The 15,908-nt window shown below is 43.1% G+C and overlaps 1 protein-coding gene across 2 annotated transcripts in view; it reads left to right on the top strand.

Moving 5' to 3' along the window:
- Positions 1 to 15,908, top strand: part of chrnb1 (cholinergic receptor, nicotinic, beta 1 (muscle)) — a 48,229-nt gene that overhangs the window by 24,284 nt on the left and 8,037 nt on the right. For both annotated transcript variants that reach the window (XM_034105586.2, XM_034105585.2), the window contains 3 exons: positions 12,022 to 12,130; positions 12,224 to 12,368; positions 14,633 to 14,818. In XM_034105586.2, the coding sequence (XP_033961477.1) occupies positions 12,022 to 12,130; positions 12,224 to 12,368; positions 14,633 to 14,818 (440 nt within the window). The remainder of the gene's footprint in view (positions 1 to 12,021; positions 12,131 to 12,223; positions 12,369 to 14,632; positions 14,819 to 15,908) is intronic.

The following is a 15,908-nucleotide window of genomic DNA, read 5'->3' as shown; positions in this document are numbered from 1 at the left end:
GAAAAGTATAAGGTTGGAGAAGTCGTTATTCAATTTATTCTGGCTTTGTGTGATTAAAAGCAACACGATCATCGACCCGACGCAGTTGTTGTTGTTGTGAGCTGCCGTAATGGCTGCCGTTGGGGGGCAAATCAGCGATGTAAACGGTGACGTCATGACGCAGCAAGGGCAGCTCTGGGGCGCCAGTGGGCGGTGTGTACAGAGCGGGAGCTGAAAAGGGAAACCGGAGCTGAACCAGAAAAGCTCCCGCTCGGAGCTAGAAACTGAAAAGCGCTGGTGTGAAAGCCGCAATAGAGGCGTTCTTGGTCTGGCCGTCCTATGAGCAGCTGGACCGGTGTAAAAAGGATGATTTAATAGAGATAGCGCGGCACTTCAGTCTTGTGGTAAGTCAGCAAATGTTGAAAAAAGAGTTAAAGGCATTGGTGGTGGATGAGATGGTGCGAAGAGAGGTACTTGTACCGGCTGTACCAGCTGAGCTTCCAGTGTCCGATGTTCCCACTGAGGGCCTGTTGCGTCCGGGGACTGAGGCAGAGTTTACATTTACTGAAGGAAGGGGTAGTGACAGCGAGGGGGGCGAGCCGTGTGAGGCACCGCTCACGCTGCCTCGCAGATGTCCACCCTCTCCTGTTAGTAGTACAGATTCCCGGGAGGGGGCTAAACTCAAGGTCTGTCTCGCCCGGCTTCAGTTGGAAGCCAAGGACAGGCAGCGTCAGTGGGAAGCTAACGACAGGGAGAAAGCCAGGCAGTTACAGCTGGAGCTACGAAAGCTGGAAATGGACAAAGAAGTCTGAAAGTTGGAAATTGACAAGGAAGTGCGGATACGTCAGCTGGAGCTAGACTCCGAGCTCCGCGCCTCCGGTGCTTCTGGCCATGTCGGAGGAAGTTCCTCACCTCATTCTCACCCACCTGCCTTCACTGTAGGTACAAATATTTCGTTAGTGCCGATTTTCCGGGAGAATGAAGCGGATGCGTATTTCGGTGCGTTTGAGTGCATTGCAGCGGCGTTACAGTGGCCGGCTGAGGCCTAGGCTCTGTTAATCCAGTGTAAACTTCACGACAGAGCTCAGGCGGCGGTGGCTGCTCTTTCAATAGAGGACAGCTTAAGTTATGACCTGGTAAAGCGTGCCATACTTAGGATGTACGAGCTAGTTCCTGAAGCTTATCGGCAGAAGTTTAGGAATCACAGGAAGGGGGCTAATCAAACACATGTCGAGTTTGCCAGGGAGAAGGGGATGTTGCTCAATAAGTGGATTGATTTATGTGACGCTGCAGAGTATTCTGCTTGAAATAATTAATCCTGATGGAGGAATTTAAGAGGGGATTACCTGACCGTATTGTGGGGCATATAAATGACCAGAAAGTGCAATCTCCCTCCGCAGCTGCTGTACTGGCGGATGAATACGTGCTAACGCACAAAACGGTGTTTTCTCCAGCTGTTGCTGAGAGACCTCGCCGTATGTTCGGTGCACCTGTTGGTCAGCCAGCGAGAGTATTTACGAGGAACACAGAGGAGAGAGAATGTCACTATTGTCATCAGCCTGGACATGTTATTGCTAACTGCATGATTTTTGAGCGGAAGGAGCAGCCACCAGACATGACCAGGCCAAAAGGCATCGGCTTAATTAACACCAACTCACTCAATATCTCCGCATCCGACAATGATGAGGAAATAGATCCCTGTTTTAAGCCTTTTGTGTTTGAGGGGTTGATATCATTAACAGGTGAGTCAGACGATCAGAGACCCGTCCGCATTCTACGAGACACTGGAGGCTCACAGTCAGTGATTGTAGCATCGGCCCTGCCATTCTCATACCAATCAGCGTGTGGGTATGGATCAATATTATGTGGCATTGAAATGGGTTACGTGCCCCGTCCCGTACACAAGGTACACATACAATCTAAGTTAATTACTGGATTTTTCCCTGTTGCTGTGTGCCCAGCATTACCCATACAGGGTATAGTTCTTTTAATGGGAAATTACATCGCCGGAGGTAAGGTAACTCCTGCCCTTGAAATATTGGATTCCCCTCAGACTGTGTTGTCTGAGGTAACAAATGCCCACATTTTTCCCATTTGTGCCGTCACTCGCGCGTAAGTGCGACTCGGAGGTGTCTTTAAATGATACTATGTTTGGGACCATGTTTACAGATGACAAAATGCCAGAGGAAAAGCCAGCAGTGGCGATTTCCGCTTTCCCTGCTGTGACCGCTGCGCCAGCGCAACCTGCCAGCCCAGCTGTTGACGGTTCCACACTTCCGGTAACCCGAAAGCGTTTACTCACCGCGCAGAGGGCGGATCCGACGCTTGCAAAGTGTTTCGAGCAGGTGGTGAGTAATAACAAGGCAAGGGGTGAGAAGGTAGCTTATGTGTTGGATAAGGAGATATTAGTGCGCCAATGGTCCCTCACTGCTACTGCTGAAGCTGACTGGGGTGTAGTGCATCAGGTAGTCGTGCCGGCGCCATACGGTCAACATGTACTATCTGTAGCGCATGAAAGCCAATGGTCGGGACACTTGGGCGTGACAAAAACCTATCAAATCGGCCAGGTTTAAAGAAGGACGTTTCCCGCTTTTGCCGCTGCTGTCATGTGTGCCAGGTTGTCGGTAATCCTAACCAGAAAATTCCGCAATCTCCGTTACATCCTATACCGGCTATAGGTGAGCCCTTTGACCGGGTGTTGATAGACTTTGTTGGCCCTTTACCACGCACAAAAACAGGTCAACAGTATTTACTCACCATTATGTGTACGTCTACCCGTTTCCCTGAAGCTATTCCGCTGCGTAGCATCACGCCGCTGTAGTCAAGGCGTTGACGAAGTTCTTTTCCACATTTGGAATTCCGCGAGTAATCCAGAGTGACAAACTTTAAATCCAAGTTGTTCAAACAGGTCCTTCAAACATTACAGGTAAAACATGTCATATCCAGTGCGTATCATCCAGAGTCGCAGGGGGCGTTAGAACGGTGGCATCAGACTTTAAAAAGCATGCTGCGAAAATACTGTATGGAAACAGAAACAAATTGGTATGAGGGAATTCCCTTCGTTTTGTTCGCAGCCCGTGAAGCTGTTCAGGAGTCATTAGGATTCAGTCCCGCGGAGCTCGTTTTCGGCCATACGCCCCGCGGTCCACTTAAAATCCTACACGACGAGTTTCTTTCGGCTGATATTCCTCCAGATAAAAACGTATTGGATTACGTTAGTCAGTTTCGTGAGCGTTTGCACCGAGCAAATTCACTCGCTAGAGAGTCGCTCTCCCCTTCACAAGCTGTCATCAAGCATAAATATGACCGTGCTGCTGTCCCTAGGCACTTTGAAATAGGTGACAAGGTCCTCGCACTCTTGCCTATCCCCGGCGCTACGCTCTCCGCCAAATTCCTCGGCCCGTAAAGGTTACTGGCAGGAACCTTCAACGGACCGTGCCTCAAAAATCTCCGCTTTCGCTACGCCTGACTGTTTTCTGCAGTACACAGTCATGGCGTTTGGTATGTGTAATGCTCCTGCTACGTTCCAGAGATTGGTGAACACCGTCCTATCAGGGATAAGTAACTGTAACGCTTATTTAGATGATCTCATTGTGTACACGCCTACCTGGGAGAAGCACATGAAGATCCTGGGGCAGGTATTCACCCGGCTCGCACAGGCGTCGCTTACGTTGAACCTGGCCAAATGTGAGTTTGGTAAAGCTACGGTCACCTATTTAGGGAAGCAGGTTGGGCAAGGCCAAGTCCGACCAGTGGAAGCTAAGGTTGCTGCGGTGGCTGAATGTGCTGTGCCCGTCACCAGAAGTGACCTCCGCCGTTTCCTCGGTATGGCAGGCTACTACCGCAGTTTCTGTCGCAATTTTTCCACTGTAGCCCAACCCCTAACTAATTTGATAAGTCCCAAGGTGGACTAAGTTTGGACCCCTGTGTGCCAACATGCATTTGAGTGTGTAAAGACACTCGAGTCACGCTCCTGTGCTCGCTGCTCCCGATCTTACTAAGCCCTTTAAACTCGAGGTGGATGCTAGTGCAGTGGGGGCCGGTGCTGTTTTACTGCAGGAGGATGCGGATGGAGTTGATCATCCTGTGTGTTATTTCCCGCAAGTTCAACAAACACCAGGTCCGCTACTCTACCATTGAAAAGGAGACCCTTGCTTTGTTGTTAGCTCTCCAGCACTTTGAGGTTTATGTCAGGTCCAGTTCTTTGCCGGTCGCAGTGTTTAACGATCATAACCCCATTGTCTTTTTGTCCCGCATATACAATCACAATCAGCGTCTCATGCGGTGGGCTCTGATCGTACAGGACTACAACCTGCAAATCCGACATAAGAAAGGTTCAGAGAACATGTTTGCAGATGCCCTGTCCAGACTGTAGTGGTGTGTTCTGTGGTCATGGTGTTATTGTGTGTTATGGTTCACAAAAACCCGGTGGGGTTTTGTCTTAAGGGAGGGGGTGTTACAGCCGCTACGTTTGTTATGCCCTCAACTCTGTTTGTGTGTACCTATGTACATGAGCTGTGCAGTTCCACTGCTGTCATTGGCCGTCCCGACCTCGCAACATCTGCGGTGATTGGACGGACGTCATCCAATCTCCGCCCGCTTCTGCCACTTCAACCGGGGGGAGTACAAAGGCCGGGCACGGACATCATTCAGGAGGCTCTGTATTGTGGGACAGACGCCTCAAGCCTCTCGTTGTATTGCCGCCATATCCTGTGATTCGTTAGACTGCCTAGTAGTGTGTAGCGTTCTGTGTTTAGTATTGGTGTGTATATTGCTTAGACCCAGGTGATTAGCGCCTGTACTGTAGATCAGCATTGGTGTGTATATCGCTTAGACCCAGGTGATTAGCGCCTGTAGATCAGCATTGGTGTGTATATTGCTTAGACCCAGGTGATTAGCACCTGTTGACCAGCAACAGCTGTGTTCCCACACAGCCTAGTTTTGTTTATTGTTTTGTTCCACTTTAGAAGTGAGGTACTTTTCTTTTCTGTTGTATAATACTGCGCAACTCTCTTTTGGAGTTCTCCTTTTGTTTTATAGTAACAGTTTGGCCCTGTCAAACTGTTGGTGTACATTATTGTGTTCATTGTTTGGTTACAAATAAACCACCGGTAACATATACCAATTCCAATCTGATCGTGTCGTGTCCCTTTGGTCCCCTAGCCCAATAGGGAACGTAACACTCAGCAATTGTCAAACAGCTAGCTAACTCTTCCTGTTTGTTATATAATCAACTTTACATATGCTCCTACATCCTCCATTTAAGGTCATGATAACACGAGTTGGCATTTAATATAAAAACTCTAATCCTTGTCATGACCCCAATGGCTGCTCTCGGCTAGGTCTGCAGGAGAGAGATTCAGAATATCTTTTTAAACAGCTCATGCAAAGCACTTTGGTGCACTAAGTTAACATTTGTGAATGATCAATTATACACTTGTCTAGTCTACAAAATGGTAGATATTGGTATTTCACATCAAAAACAGCAGCAAGGAAATGCAGTTTGGTGGTTTTATTTTTCTTCTAATACATTACTGATAAGAAGCCATTAAACCAGGAATTGAACTGTTGTAAGAATAGTTACGACAGTTCCTGTTTCCACTTGAGTACATTTTTATAATTTGGCACAAACATCAATAACCTAATTAGAATTTGGTGGTCAAAGCTGAACATAAATGTGACCTTAGGAACACGTTTTTGGCTCCTTGACTAGGCATACATCTGCAAGGCGGTGTTGAGGAATATCTTTGCTTGTTGTTAGCCTTTGACCCAGATCATCATTCTTTATGCTCAGTTTCCCGTTTCTCATGGTTCAGGCATGTAGCCCTGGAGAGTTGCTGTTATCTTTTTCTATTGCCAGTTTATTGTCCAGGGACACCTGGAAATCCAGCATATCAGATGTACAAGTTCCTCTGGAAGATAACCTTAAGTTATGGACAAACAGTTATATTGCCCTGCTTATCTTAATATGAAGAATGTTGATTTATTCTTTAAGAACTAGTTAAATTCTCTGACTAGGGGAAAGATTCTTCAGAATTGGTTTGGGAAACCGCTGTGTCACCTCATGGCTGCAGAAAATGTCTTTGCCAATTCTCAATGTTTTAAGTTTTCCATTACAGGCTATTTCAAGTTATTGTTTGTCATTCCTCCTCAAGCACAATTTGAAAAAAGAATGCTTCAATACATTATTTAAGAAATACAGATATAAGAGTCTTGACGATAACTGATCTTGTAAAGAGGACAAAGTATTAAGTCTGAACAGTGGCCTTCGAATGACACACTGTGCTCATTTGCTACATGTCGTCCTCTATTTAGCTGTTTATCTCTAGCCAAAAAAAGTCAAAAAAAGACTAAAACATTATATACAAAGGTAGATAGAAAATGTCCTTTGTACAATAGTTGTACTGTAAGTGTGGGAGAAACTTCTGTGTAGCAATGCAGTGGGAGTCATCGACCCATGAAGGAGACACGGGATGAGCAGGAGCTTTGATGTCAAACACTGATGGTTTATTAGGAGCTTCGGCCGGAGGATTCACATCAGAAGTCACACAGTCAGAGGTTCTGACTTCACGGGAGAGTTGCCACGTCAATTCTGAAGAGCCTCTCTAGACCTTTTAACTGGTTCACAGAGAGTAATCAACATATTTGAGGAGATAGCCTAAACAGCTGGGAACACTGAATTACTTGCGTCTGACACTTATAGCCTCGCAGATTACACACCTTGGAGTCCACAAACAAACAAAAAATCGATGTAATAAAATGTATTTAAAATGAATAAATGAGAATCGTCTCTGGGTAGAATATCCGTCAACCAAGGTATTCTACATCCTTGATAGAATGCCCTGGCCGTTGCACTGAATGAGAGCGTACGTTTGGACTGACAGTTTGATCAGCCAATCATATATTGATCTGTAGCCAACGGGCGTATTCTTTCAGAGTTTCCCTCGGTTCCAGGGTGCTCTAGAACAATGCTTCTCAAACTTTTTTCAGTAATCTACCCCCTGTGAAACATTTTCTCAGCCAAGTACCCCCTGACCAACCCGGGACATTTTTGATAGAAAAATCCTATATACATAATTACAATATAGTGATGTTCCATCAGTGTGTGATTGATTAACTCCTTCATGCATGAATTACAACAAACTAAGGATATTTCCATCTTTATGCATGAATGAGTCCGGCAGTGGCTCAGTCAGTATAGGGGCTTGGACTGTGAGCCGTAGGGTTGCTGGTTCAAGTCCCCGACTAGACCTAAATATGGAGTGTGGACTGCTACTTGGAGAGGTCCCAGTTCACCTCCTGCCCTGCAATGGTTCCCTTGAGCAAGGCACGGGACAACCCCCTTCCCCCCTCACTCCCATTGCTCCCCGGGCGCTGTACAATAGCTGCCCACTGCTCCTAGTACTAGACTCCTGGTACTAGGATGGGTTAAAAGCAGAGAACAAATGTCACTGTGTGTGCCGTGTGCTCTGCATGTGTGACCATTAAAGAGGGTTTCATCGCTCTCTATTCTATTTAATATAATATAACGAAAACAATTTAAAGCAGATTTTTCCAAGGAGTTTTTCAATTGAAGTAATATATGTTTAACAAACCAATGAAAAACTATAAAATACAATACTCAAATTTGACATGTTTATATGAGGACCCCCTTACTGGTTCTAGGAATATTTTATATAAAATTGTGTTTTCTATTTCACTTATTGTACTAAGATTATTTTTGTAATCATGCATGGTATTTTTTTAATTAACCTTTTTATTTATTTTTCTCACGTACCCCCTGCAGTACCCCAATGTACCCCTAGGGGTCCGCGTACCCTGGTCTATAACTCTCTTTGAAAAAAAGATTCAGCCAAGTACCCCCTGATCAGCGCAAAAACTATTTGTTAGGGGGGAAAAGCCTATATAAAGAGGTACAGTGCTGCACCATCAGTGTCTGATTTATTAAAACAACATCATGAGAAACACTTAAATGCTACATTTCAAATGTTTACAATCCATCACTAAATTTATGGCAAACCAATTTTAACAGCGTAGGTGATAATGTGGATGAAGCTACTTTACATTTTTATGCGGATGATACTGTGATGTACTGTGCAGGTCCCTCCATTAAAGAGGCTGTTGTTAAATTGCAGGCTGTTTTTAACACTTCTCTGAATTAAAGCTTCTTTTAAATGTGGATAAAACCAAGGTAATGCTCTTTTCAAAAGCAAAAAAGACACCAGAGCCTGTTTTAGATATTGTAACTATGCAAGGAACAAAACTTGAAGTTGTTGCCTGTTACAAATACCTTGGTATCTGGCTTGATGATTGTCTCTCTTTTAAACTGCATGTCAATAACCTGCTTAAAAAACTGAGGGTTAGGCTAGGGTTCTTTTTCAGAAACAAGTCCTGTTTCTCGCTTGAGGACAGGAAAAGGCTAGTCACTGTGACCTTTTTACCTGTGCTGGACTATGGTGATTTGTTGTATATGAATGCACCTGCCAATTACCTGAGCAAATTGGATGCTGCGTGATTTGTCACAAATTGTAAAGCGCTTACACATCACTGTACCCTGTATACCAAGGCAGGTTTACCATCACTCTCTGTATGGAGGCTCAGTCACTGGTACACTTTTATTTATAAAGCTATGTTGGGCAAACTCCCGTATTACATCTGTTCTCTGGTAAAGCAGAAAGTTGCGGGCAGCTATTGTCTGAGATCGCAGGATGTGGTCTTGTTAGATGTGCCAAGAGTGAGGACTGTCTTAGGTAAGACGGCTTTTATGTGCGCAGCTCCACTTGCTTGGAACAGCCTACAGTCCAAATTGAAATTGAGCAATTTTATTTCTCTGAATGTTTTTAAGGCACGTCTGCACGAGATGCTTTCTGACACTATGGGTGTTTGTAAGTGTTGGTGAATATGTAAATATGATGTCCTCTATTGTTTGTTTTATGTTGTTTTTATGTTTCATGTGGAACTAAATTGATGCAGGTCTCCCTTGTAAAAGAGATCCATGATCTCCAGGGACCTATCTGTCTAAATAAAGGTTTGAAATGAAATGAACATCATGCAATAACACTAAGACGACATTAGTTGCATTGAACTGATCTTTTTAATACGCTGTACTTACAATGTAGTGAAACATGGGCTTCTGCTTCACTGAGGATCTTTGCCATTCTGACAGCGAGGCAAACTGCAGTTATTACACTTCGCGTTTTGAAATATGTAACTGTTCATATAAAACCCACACTGCTCAAACTTCGTAACTTTTCCTAAAATTGGTATATTTATTTATTAATTTTGGGGCGTGGGGAATGAAGAGAAAAAACATATGAGCATTTATACCTATATATAACCGCTCATATAAACATATGCATAATGCTATACTTTGCGGCCACACCCTGTTGCCAAGCAACGCTTATTGTTTAGGTGTCCTTTGATAAGCAGGCAGTCATATCATTAACTAGAACTAGCTAAATCTGATGGATATAAACATAAACGCGAGTGAAGTCTAATCGGACGGGAGAGAGAGAGATCAGCTGCTGCTGACGGAGATACACTACTCTACATGATCACCTGCAGCGGTGAGCGGAGCAAAACACACACTAAGAGTTAGAACATCACACTCAGCTATTTGATCTACTCTGGAACTAGCTAAACTAGTTATAAATATGTTTATTTGCTGTCGGGTCACTCATTACAGGTTCTTCAGCGAGCTGCTGAGCCTGACGGGCTGTCAGGATAGGGAGAGGAAAACAGAGCACCCAGTTTATTTTATCCAGAAATACTGTAAACTTTTGAATAAAGTAGTTAATCTACTATTAGTAGTTTGTTTAAATGTATTAGTTTTTTTCATTAACATAAAATAAATATCACGTACCCCTTGCAGTACTCCAACGTACCCCTAGGGGTCCGTGTACCCCTATTTGAGAACCACGTGTGTGTCTACCTATGGTGTCTACAGAAGGTCCAGTTGTGATAGACACGGTTCGCCACTGGAGATAACAGACATCAGGGTTGGTCATAAACATCAAAGGGCAAAAAGGTTAGATATCTAGGAGTCCAGGAGAATTATTCCCTAACACTAAGTACAGGCAGTATAAATACCTGTTGCCGTAGTGATCATGGACATGCTGCAGATAGTTTGTGGTGAGACTGTGGACGTTAGGTCAAAGAGCCAGTGCAGGTACAGTTCCTACAGAGGGAAAAAACTCTTGTCACAGCATTCAATTAGTAAATTAAGATACTTAAAAGTGCAGTCTCTCTTTCTCACATCCCCACACACATAAATACACTCACATTAACACCGCTGTAAAGAACCCCACTGGTCCATCCATCAACGCTTTATAGGCAATTAAGCAGCATGGCTCCCTTAAAACCCAGCTGACGGCACCATTCAGTTACTTCAGCCCGGGAGGCGCTCACTTGGAACCGCACACAAATATGTACACACACTCAAATGCAAAAGTGTGTATACCCTTCTTTGATCAATGTTGGTCATTTAAGCTGCAGCATCTTCACAGGGACGGGGTTTTAGGAGGGATCGCTTTAAGGACAAAGGCTTCTTTCTTCTTGTTGAATCCCTACAGCCATAAAAGCCAAAACACTGCACCCTGACAGATGGCTAAATCTGCATCTAAATGACTTAATGTCTTTGTTGTGTATGGTGTTATGAGCTTATGACCAGAGCTCTGTGTATATCCAACATTAGTGCAACACTTCGAGTCCTGCAAAGTGTATCCTGCATTTCATACTCGCCAATTAAAATATTTTAGTGTGGTCCTGCGGCCAAATGTTGATGTATTCCATAGCTGTGGTTAGAGAACGGAAGGAGGCAGTGGGACTGTAATTATCAGACATACAAGACATAGTATTTTCATTACTTTGACAATAACTGACCCTCTCTTTATTTGTACTGTAGGTAGTTTATAAGCAAGACCCACCTCTTTATTTGGTGTTTAAATTATATGCATTATTATGCTCTTTTAATGTTATTTGATTCGTATTTATCCAACTTATTTATGTTTTTTTTTTCTTGATTTAATAATTATGTATTTCATTATTGTTCATTCAGTCCTGTGCTTATTGATTTCTATTGGTGTTACTGTAAGTGTTTTTATCAATCACAAATGTTTGTGTTACTTGGTATTGTGAGTGTTGTGGCTCACACTTGAGGAAGGAGAGTGGCAGTGGTGCAAAAACAAAGCAAAGTTTATTAAAAATAGCCAGGTGGCAGAAACTGAGGTATCACTCCAGCAGCCGGCACTCTAATCACACCCTGCTGCCACAGTATTTATTACCTTTTAGTTTAGTTTGTATTTCCTTTTTTGGTTTGTCAAGCACTGTGTTAGGTGTTGTGTATAATAATAAAGTTTGATTGATCGATGAAACAAGGGGCGGAGGCTCGATGCAGACCCAGGATGCTGCAAATTCATATTATGTGCATCATTGTCAATATGTGATGCACTGCAATTACATTTTTGCTTGTGTCCACTTCAGGAAGTCGTAATGTCCGGATTTTAGTTTTTTTAATCAAGCCAATTATCTCTGAAAGACAGGTTAAGGTATTAGCCCATCCTACATCAAAGTATGTAATATATGTCCTACTGTATGTCTTAAAAATAAACAGTATGTGGAGTTTCTGATGCGGCAATCCTTTTAAGCGAGATCCTTACACTACTTTTCTTTAATGTGACACTTTTAAACCAAATCAAATTCAATACTGTAGACATGCCTACGAGAGCAATTTTGGGTTAAGTACCTTTCCCAAGAATTATGACATGTTGACCGCAAAGCCTTGGCATCGAACCACTGACCCCTGATTGGAAGACGTCCATTCACCCCACCAGGTCAGAGTTGCCCGTTTGCCCTCAAAACTGTAGAACATTATCTGTTCATATGTGTAAATAAACAAAAGACAGATCAACGGACAGTAGTTGTTGCTTGCTAGGGTTAGGGTTGCTAAGTCTACTTGGTATAGGTTAGTTAGAGATCATGGTGGAAATTAATTCTTTTTTCTATATGACAAGAAAAAAGCAGCATTTTCCTCTCTGTTTGCAGTAATGATGGAGTGTTCGGTGTGGCCCTGCATGTCCGTGTCCAGGCGTATTACAATGGCAGAGTAACATGGACGCCCCCTGCCCTGTACTGCAGCTCTTGTGGAGTTAAGGTGACCATCAGCACACACACAAACGAAACATTTACTACACAATTAATTGTATACTAATCCCGCCAACCCTCTTCCTCTTGTTCTTGCGTCTAGGTTACATATTTCCCGTTTGACTGGCAGAACTGCACCATGCAATTCCGCTCCTACACGTACGACTTCACAGAAATCGACGTGCAGTATGCGCTGGACTCAAATGGGAAGGAGATCAGGGAGATCCAACTGGACGAGGCTTACACTGGTGAGAATTTGATGGGGATCCTATGAGAGGATAAATGGATGGATGAAGGGAAAGAGAAGGAAAGGGTATCCGCGGCTTTTAGGGAGGATACAGTAAAACTACCACTTTACTCTTTTACAATTTCTCTCATTATACACTTAGGTTACATTCAAGTTGTCAGTTAAGCTTAGGAAGGTTCCTGAAGGAGTGAAATGACCCGGAAGTGCCTCAGTGGCAGCCATGATAGGAGCCATTTGAATTCTCTAGATGATAGGAAAGGAGGTTTGAAACTTCCTTTATAACCTCCTTTAGCTTAGGAAACACTGGACCTTCCTTTACGAAAGGAAAGGAGAAAATGCTGCCCCGCAATGCCTTGTGACCTCAACATTTACCGTGACATTCGGCTGCTCACGGAAACAACCGATCGTGACCGAGAAACTAGTATCATGTAAGTTATGGTGCTTATTAAATGTTTTACAAGTTATACTGTAACTTGCCAAAGTGCTTTGTTTTGAATTTTCAACACTATAATAATCAAAAGGAGAAATATGAATGTTACTTTTTCACTGTAAAATTATCAAATAAAGTCAACATTTCATAGTGTTTACAGACTGTGTTCCAAAACGTATTTAAACATGTTTGAATGGTGATATACACAGTGATAGATGTTAAAGCCTAACAAGTTTATAATAAAGACAATTGTATTTCTTTTTAAATATTCTCGTACACTCATTATGTATTGGGATTCATGTGGATTAATACGTATTTACTTTTAACATACAAAAGACAGAACAAAACTCTCCATGGGACAATCAAAAGAACACTTCCACAAATGACATCTGACAGGATCTGACAACAACTAACAGACAACCAGTACTTAAATACTAATCACAAGGACAAGACCCAGCTGGGAAGGGAAGGCAAAACATAAAGGCATCAGGTGAACACAATAAGGTGATCAAACAGGAAAGAAAACCCTAGGGGCGTCGCCTGGACCTGAAAACATTCGGGGCATAGCCCACAGTGGCGGCGGCCACATCTCTCAACACCCAAATGAAACAGAACTGTAAACAGATTTTCTTTTTCTTTATGGATATTTTACAAATCACTCCGCTTTTAAACTCTACTCTTGTTTTACTGCCATATAGATTATAATGATCATATGAAGGTGTGCCGCGGAAATAATCTTTTGAATAATTTGTGACCAAACCGTTTGAGACCCACTGAGATAACGGCGCATTCACACCTGCCTTGTATAGTCCGGTTGAATCGAACCCTGGTGCGTTTAGCCGCTTGGTGCGGTTCATTTGGGTCGGTGTGAACACAGTCCGAGACCTCTTAAGTGAACTAAACAACCGGACTCTGGTCCGCTAAAATAGGTGGTCTCGGAACGCTTGCTTGCGAACTCTGGAACGGTTAATCGCTGGTGTGAACGCAGTCCGCACCAAAACATACGAAGCGTAGTATTTACGTGTCACAAGAACGCGGATGTCTTCAAAAATCTTTAGCGAAAGAGTCTTTCAAGACATCCGCGGTTGTTAATTTAGTCAAGCAGAATTATGTGTTAAACAATGTCGTGTAAAGTAAAAATGCTCCGTCATAAAAGTAAGAACACCTGTCGTCGTTGAAACGCCACTCCTTACTGCAGAACGTCTCTATGTTATAATGTTTTTTAACGGACGTTGCCTGATGATAGTGTCTGTTGATCTCCAGATTAACAGCAGCATGAGAATAACCTGCCGAAAGTGCCGATGCTCCGTGGCGGAGGCTCCGGTAGAAATTGCCGGGATTTGCATTTTTACCCCCTTAATGTTTGACCAATTGTTGAACTCGGTCGGTCGGTGAGTGAGTGAGAGAGAGAGACTCTCTCTCTCTCCCATTGCCACACACACAGAGCCGAGCTTGAATGACACAAGCACACATTTATTTCCATGCAACTATCTGATTGGTCTGGTGTCATGCCTCTGTTGCATTCACTGAACACGGGAAATTACAGTCCTACCATCCTCTCTTGTTTCATGATGAAGTTCACGTAAAGCACGGTCAATGTTATATTATTGAGGGAGAATTGTCCGGGGCTACAGAAAAAACATTCGGGGCCAAAGCCCCGAATGCCCAGGCCAGGCGACGCCACTGGAAAACACAAAGACAGGAAGTAAAAACAGACAGTGGGTGAACAATCTTCAAAATAAAAAAGGAAACAAAGACAGATCGTGACAGTTTGGACCCTTGGTATGCAGATGTATGTCCCTTTGCTAATCTAAATTCTCCAAATGTTTTTCCAGAGGGTGGCGAGTGGCAAATCATACACAGGCCGTGCAGGAGGAACATGAACGACGATGACTATGAGGACATGACCTTCTACCTCATCCTGGAGAGGAAGCCTCTGTACTACGTTTTTAACATCATCCTCCCCTGCATCCTCATCACCATCATCGCCATCTTCAACTTCTACCTGCCTCCTGACGCAGGTATAGCAACCATACATAATGAAATATTCAAACCAGTTTAACTATGATATCATCTGACTGGTAGTACACACATTTTCCACTTTGATCAAGCTTGAGTTAGGGTTAAATTGCCTGATTACCGTCTATAGGCAAGGCAAGGCAAGTTTATTTATATAGCACTTTTCAGCACGCGACAATTCAAAGTGCTTTACAGAACAAATTCAAAGACTTTTTAGGAATAAATACAGTAAAACACATTATATAAATGGCATTTTACAACAGGCATTAAAAGCAAAGATAATAAAATAAACTCAACAGGTATACAATACATGTTTAAATGGCATACTGTAGTGTGAATATGAGCAGCTCAATTAAAAGCAGCGGCAAAGAGATATGTTTTCAGTCTCGATTTAAAAATAGTAAGCGTTTCTGCGGACGTGCATGATTTGGGTAGTTTGTTCCAGAGTGTCGGGGCATAATAGCTAAATGCTGCCTCTCCACGTTTTGTTTTTACTCTCGGAACCGATAGCAGACCCGAGGCACCTTGATGGCTCGTAATTATGTAGGAGATCAACAATATACTTTGGTCCTAAACCGTGTAATGATTTAAAAACTAGCAATAGTACTTTAAAATCAATTATTTGGCCGACTGGAAGCCAATGTAAAGATTTCAGAACCGGACTGATGTGATCCACTCTTATAAAGCTCCTGGTGCCATTTTGTAATTGTGTTTCTCTGGTCTGGGTACATTGGGCAATCACATACTTCTCCAATTACTGTCACAAGGGTATTCCATTTCAGATTAGATATCAGTTTCCCATAGAGCACCGCAAAATCAATATCCACTCAAATTAAACAGTAGAAATCAGCCCCAGAATGTACTTCGTCCACAACACTTACATGGTTCAACAAGATTTTTCTTATCGACTTGTTTCACAAAATTCATTGGGTAAGAAATTATACTTACAGACTGCTAACAAAACACATTCCAAAAAAGGTTCATTATCAATATTATTTACTTACTCACTTCGACCACTTCATCCTAACCCTGGCGCGTGGGTCCAATAAGAAAATTCTTTACTTTTCACACACACAGTGCAAAACCATTTAA

This window comes from Pseudochaenichthys georgianus, chromosome 18 (genome assembly GCF_902827115.2).
Source record: "Pseudochaenichthys georgianus chromosome 18, fPseGeo1.2, whole genome shotgun sequence".
Lineage (NCBI taxonomy): Eukaryota > Metazoa > Chordata > Actinopteri > Perciformes > Channichthyidae > Pseudochaenichthys > Pseudochaenichthys georgianus.
Note: the sequence above shows the minus strand (reverse complement) of the source record. Positions and strands in the feature narration are given on the sequence as shown.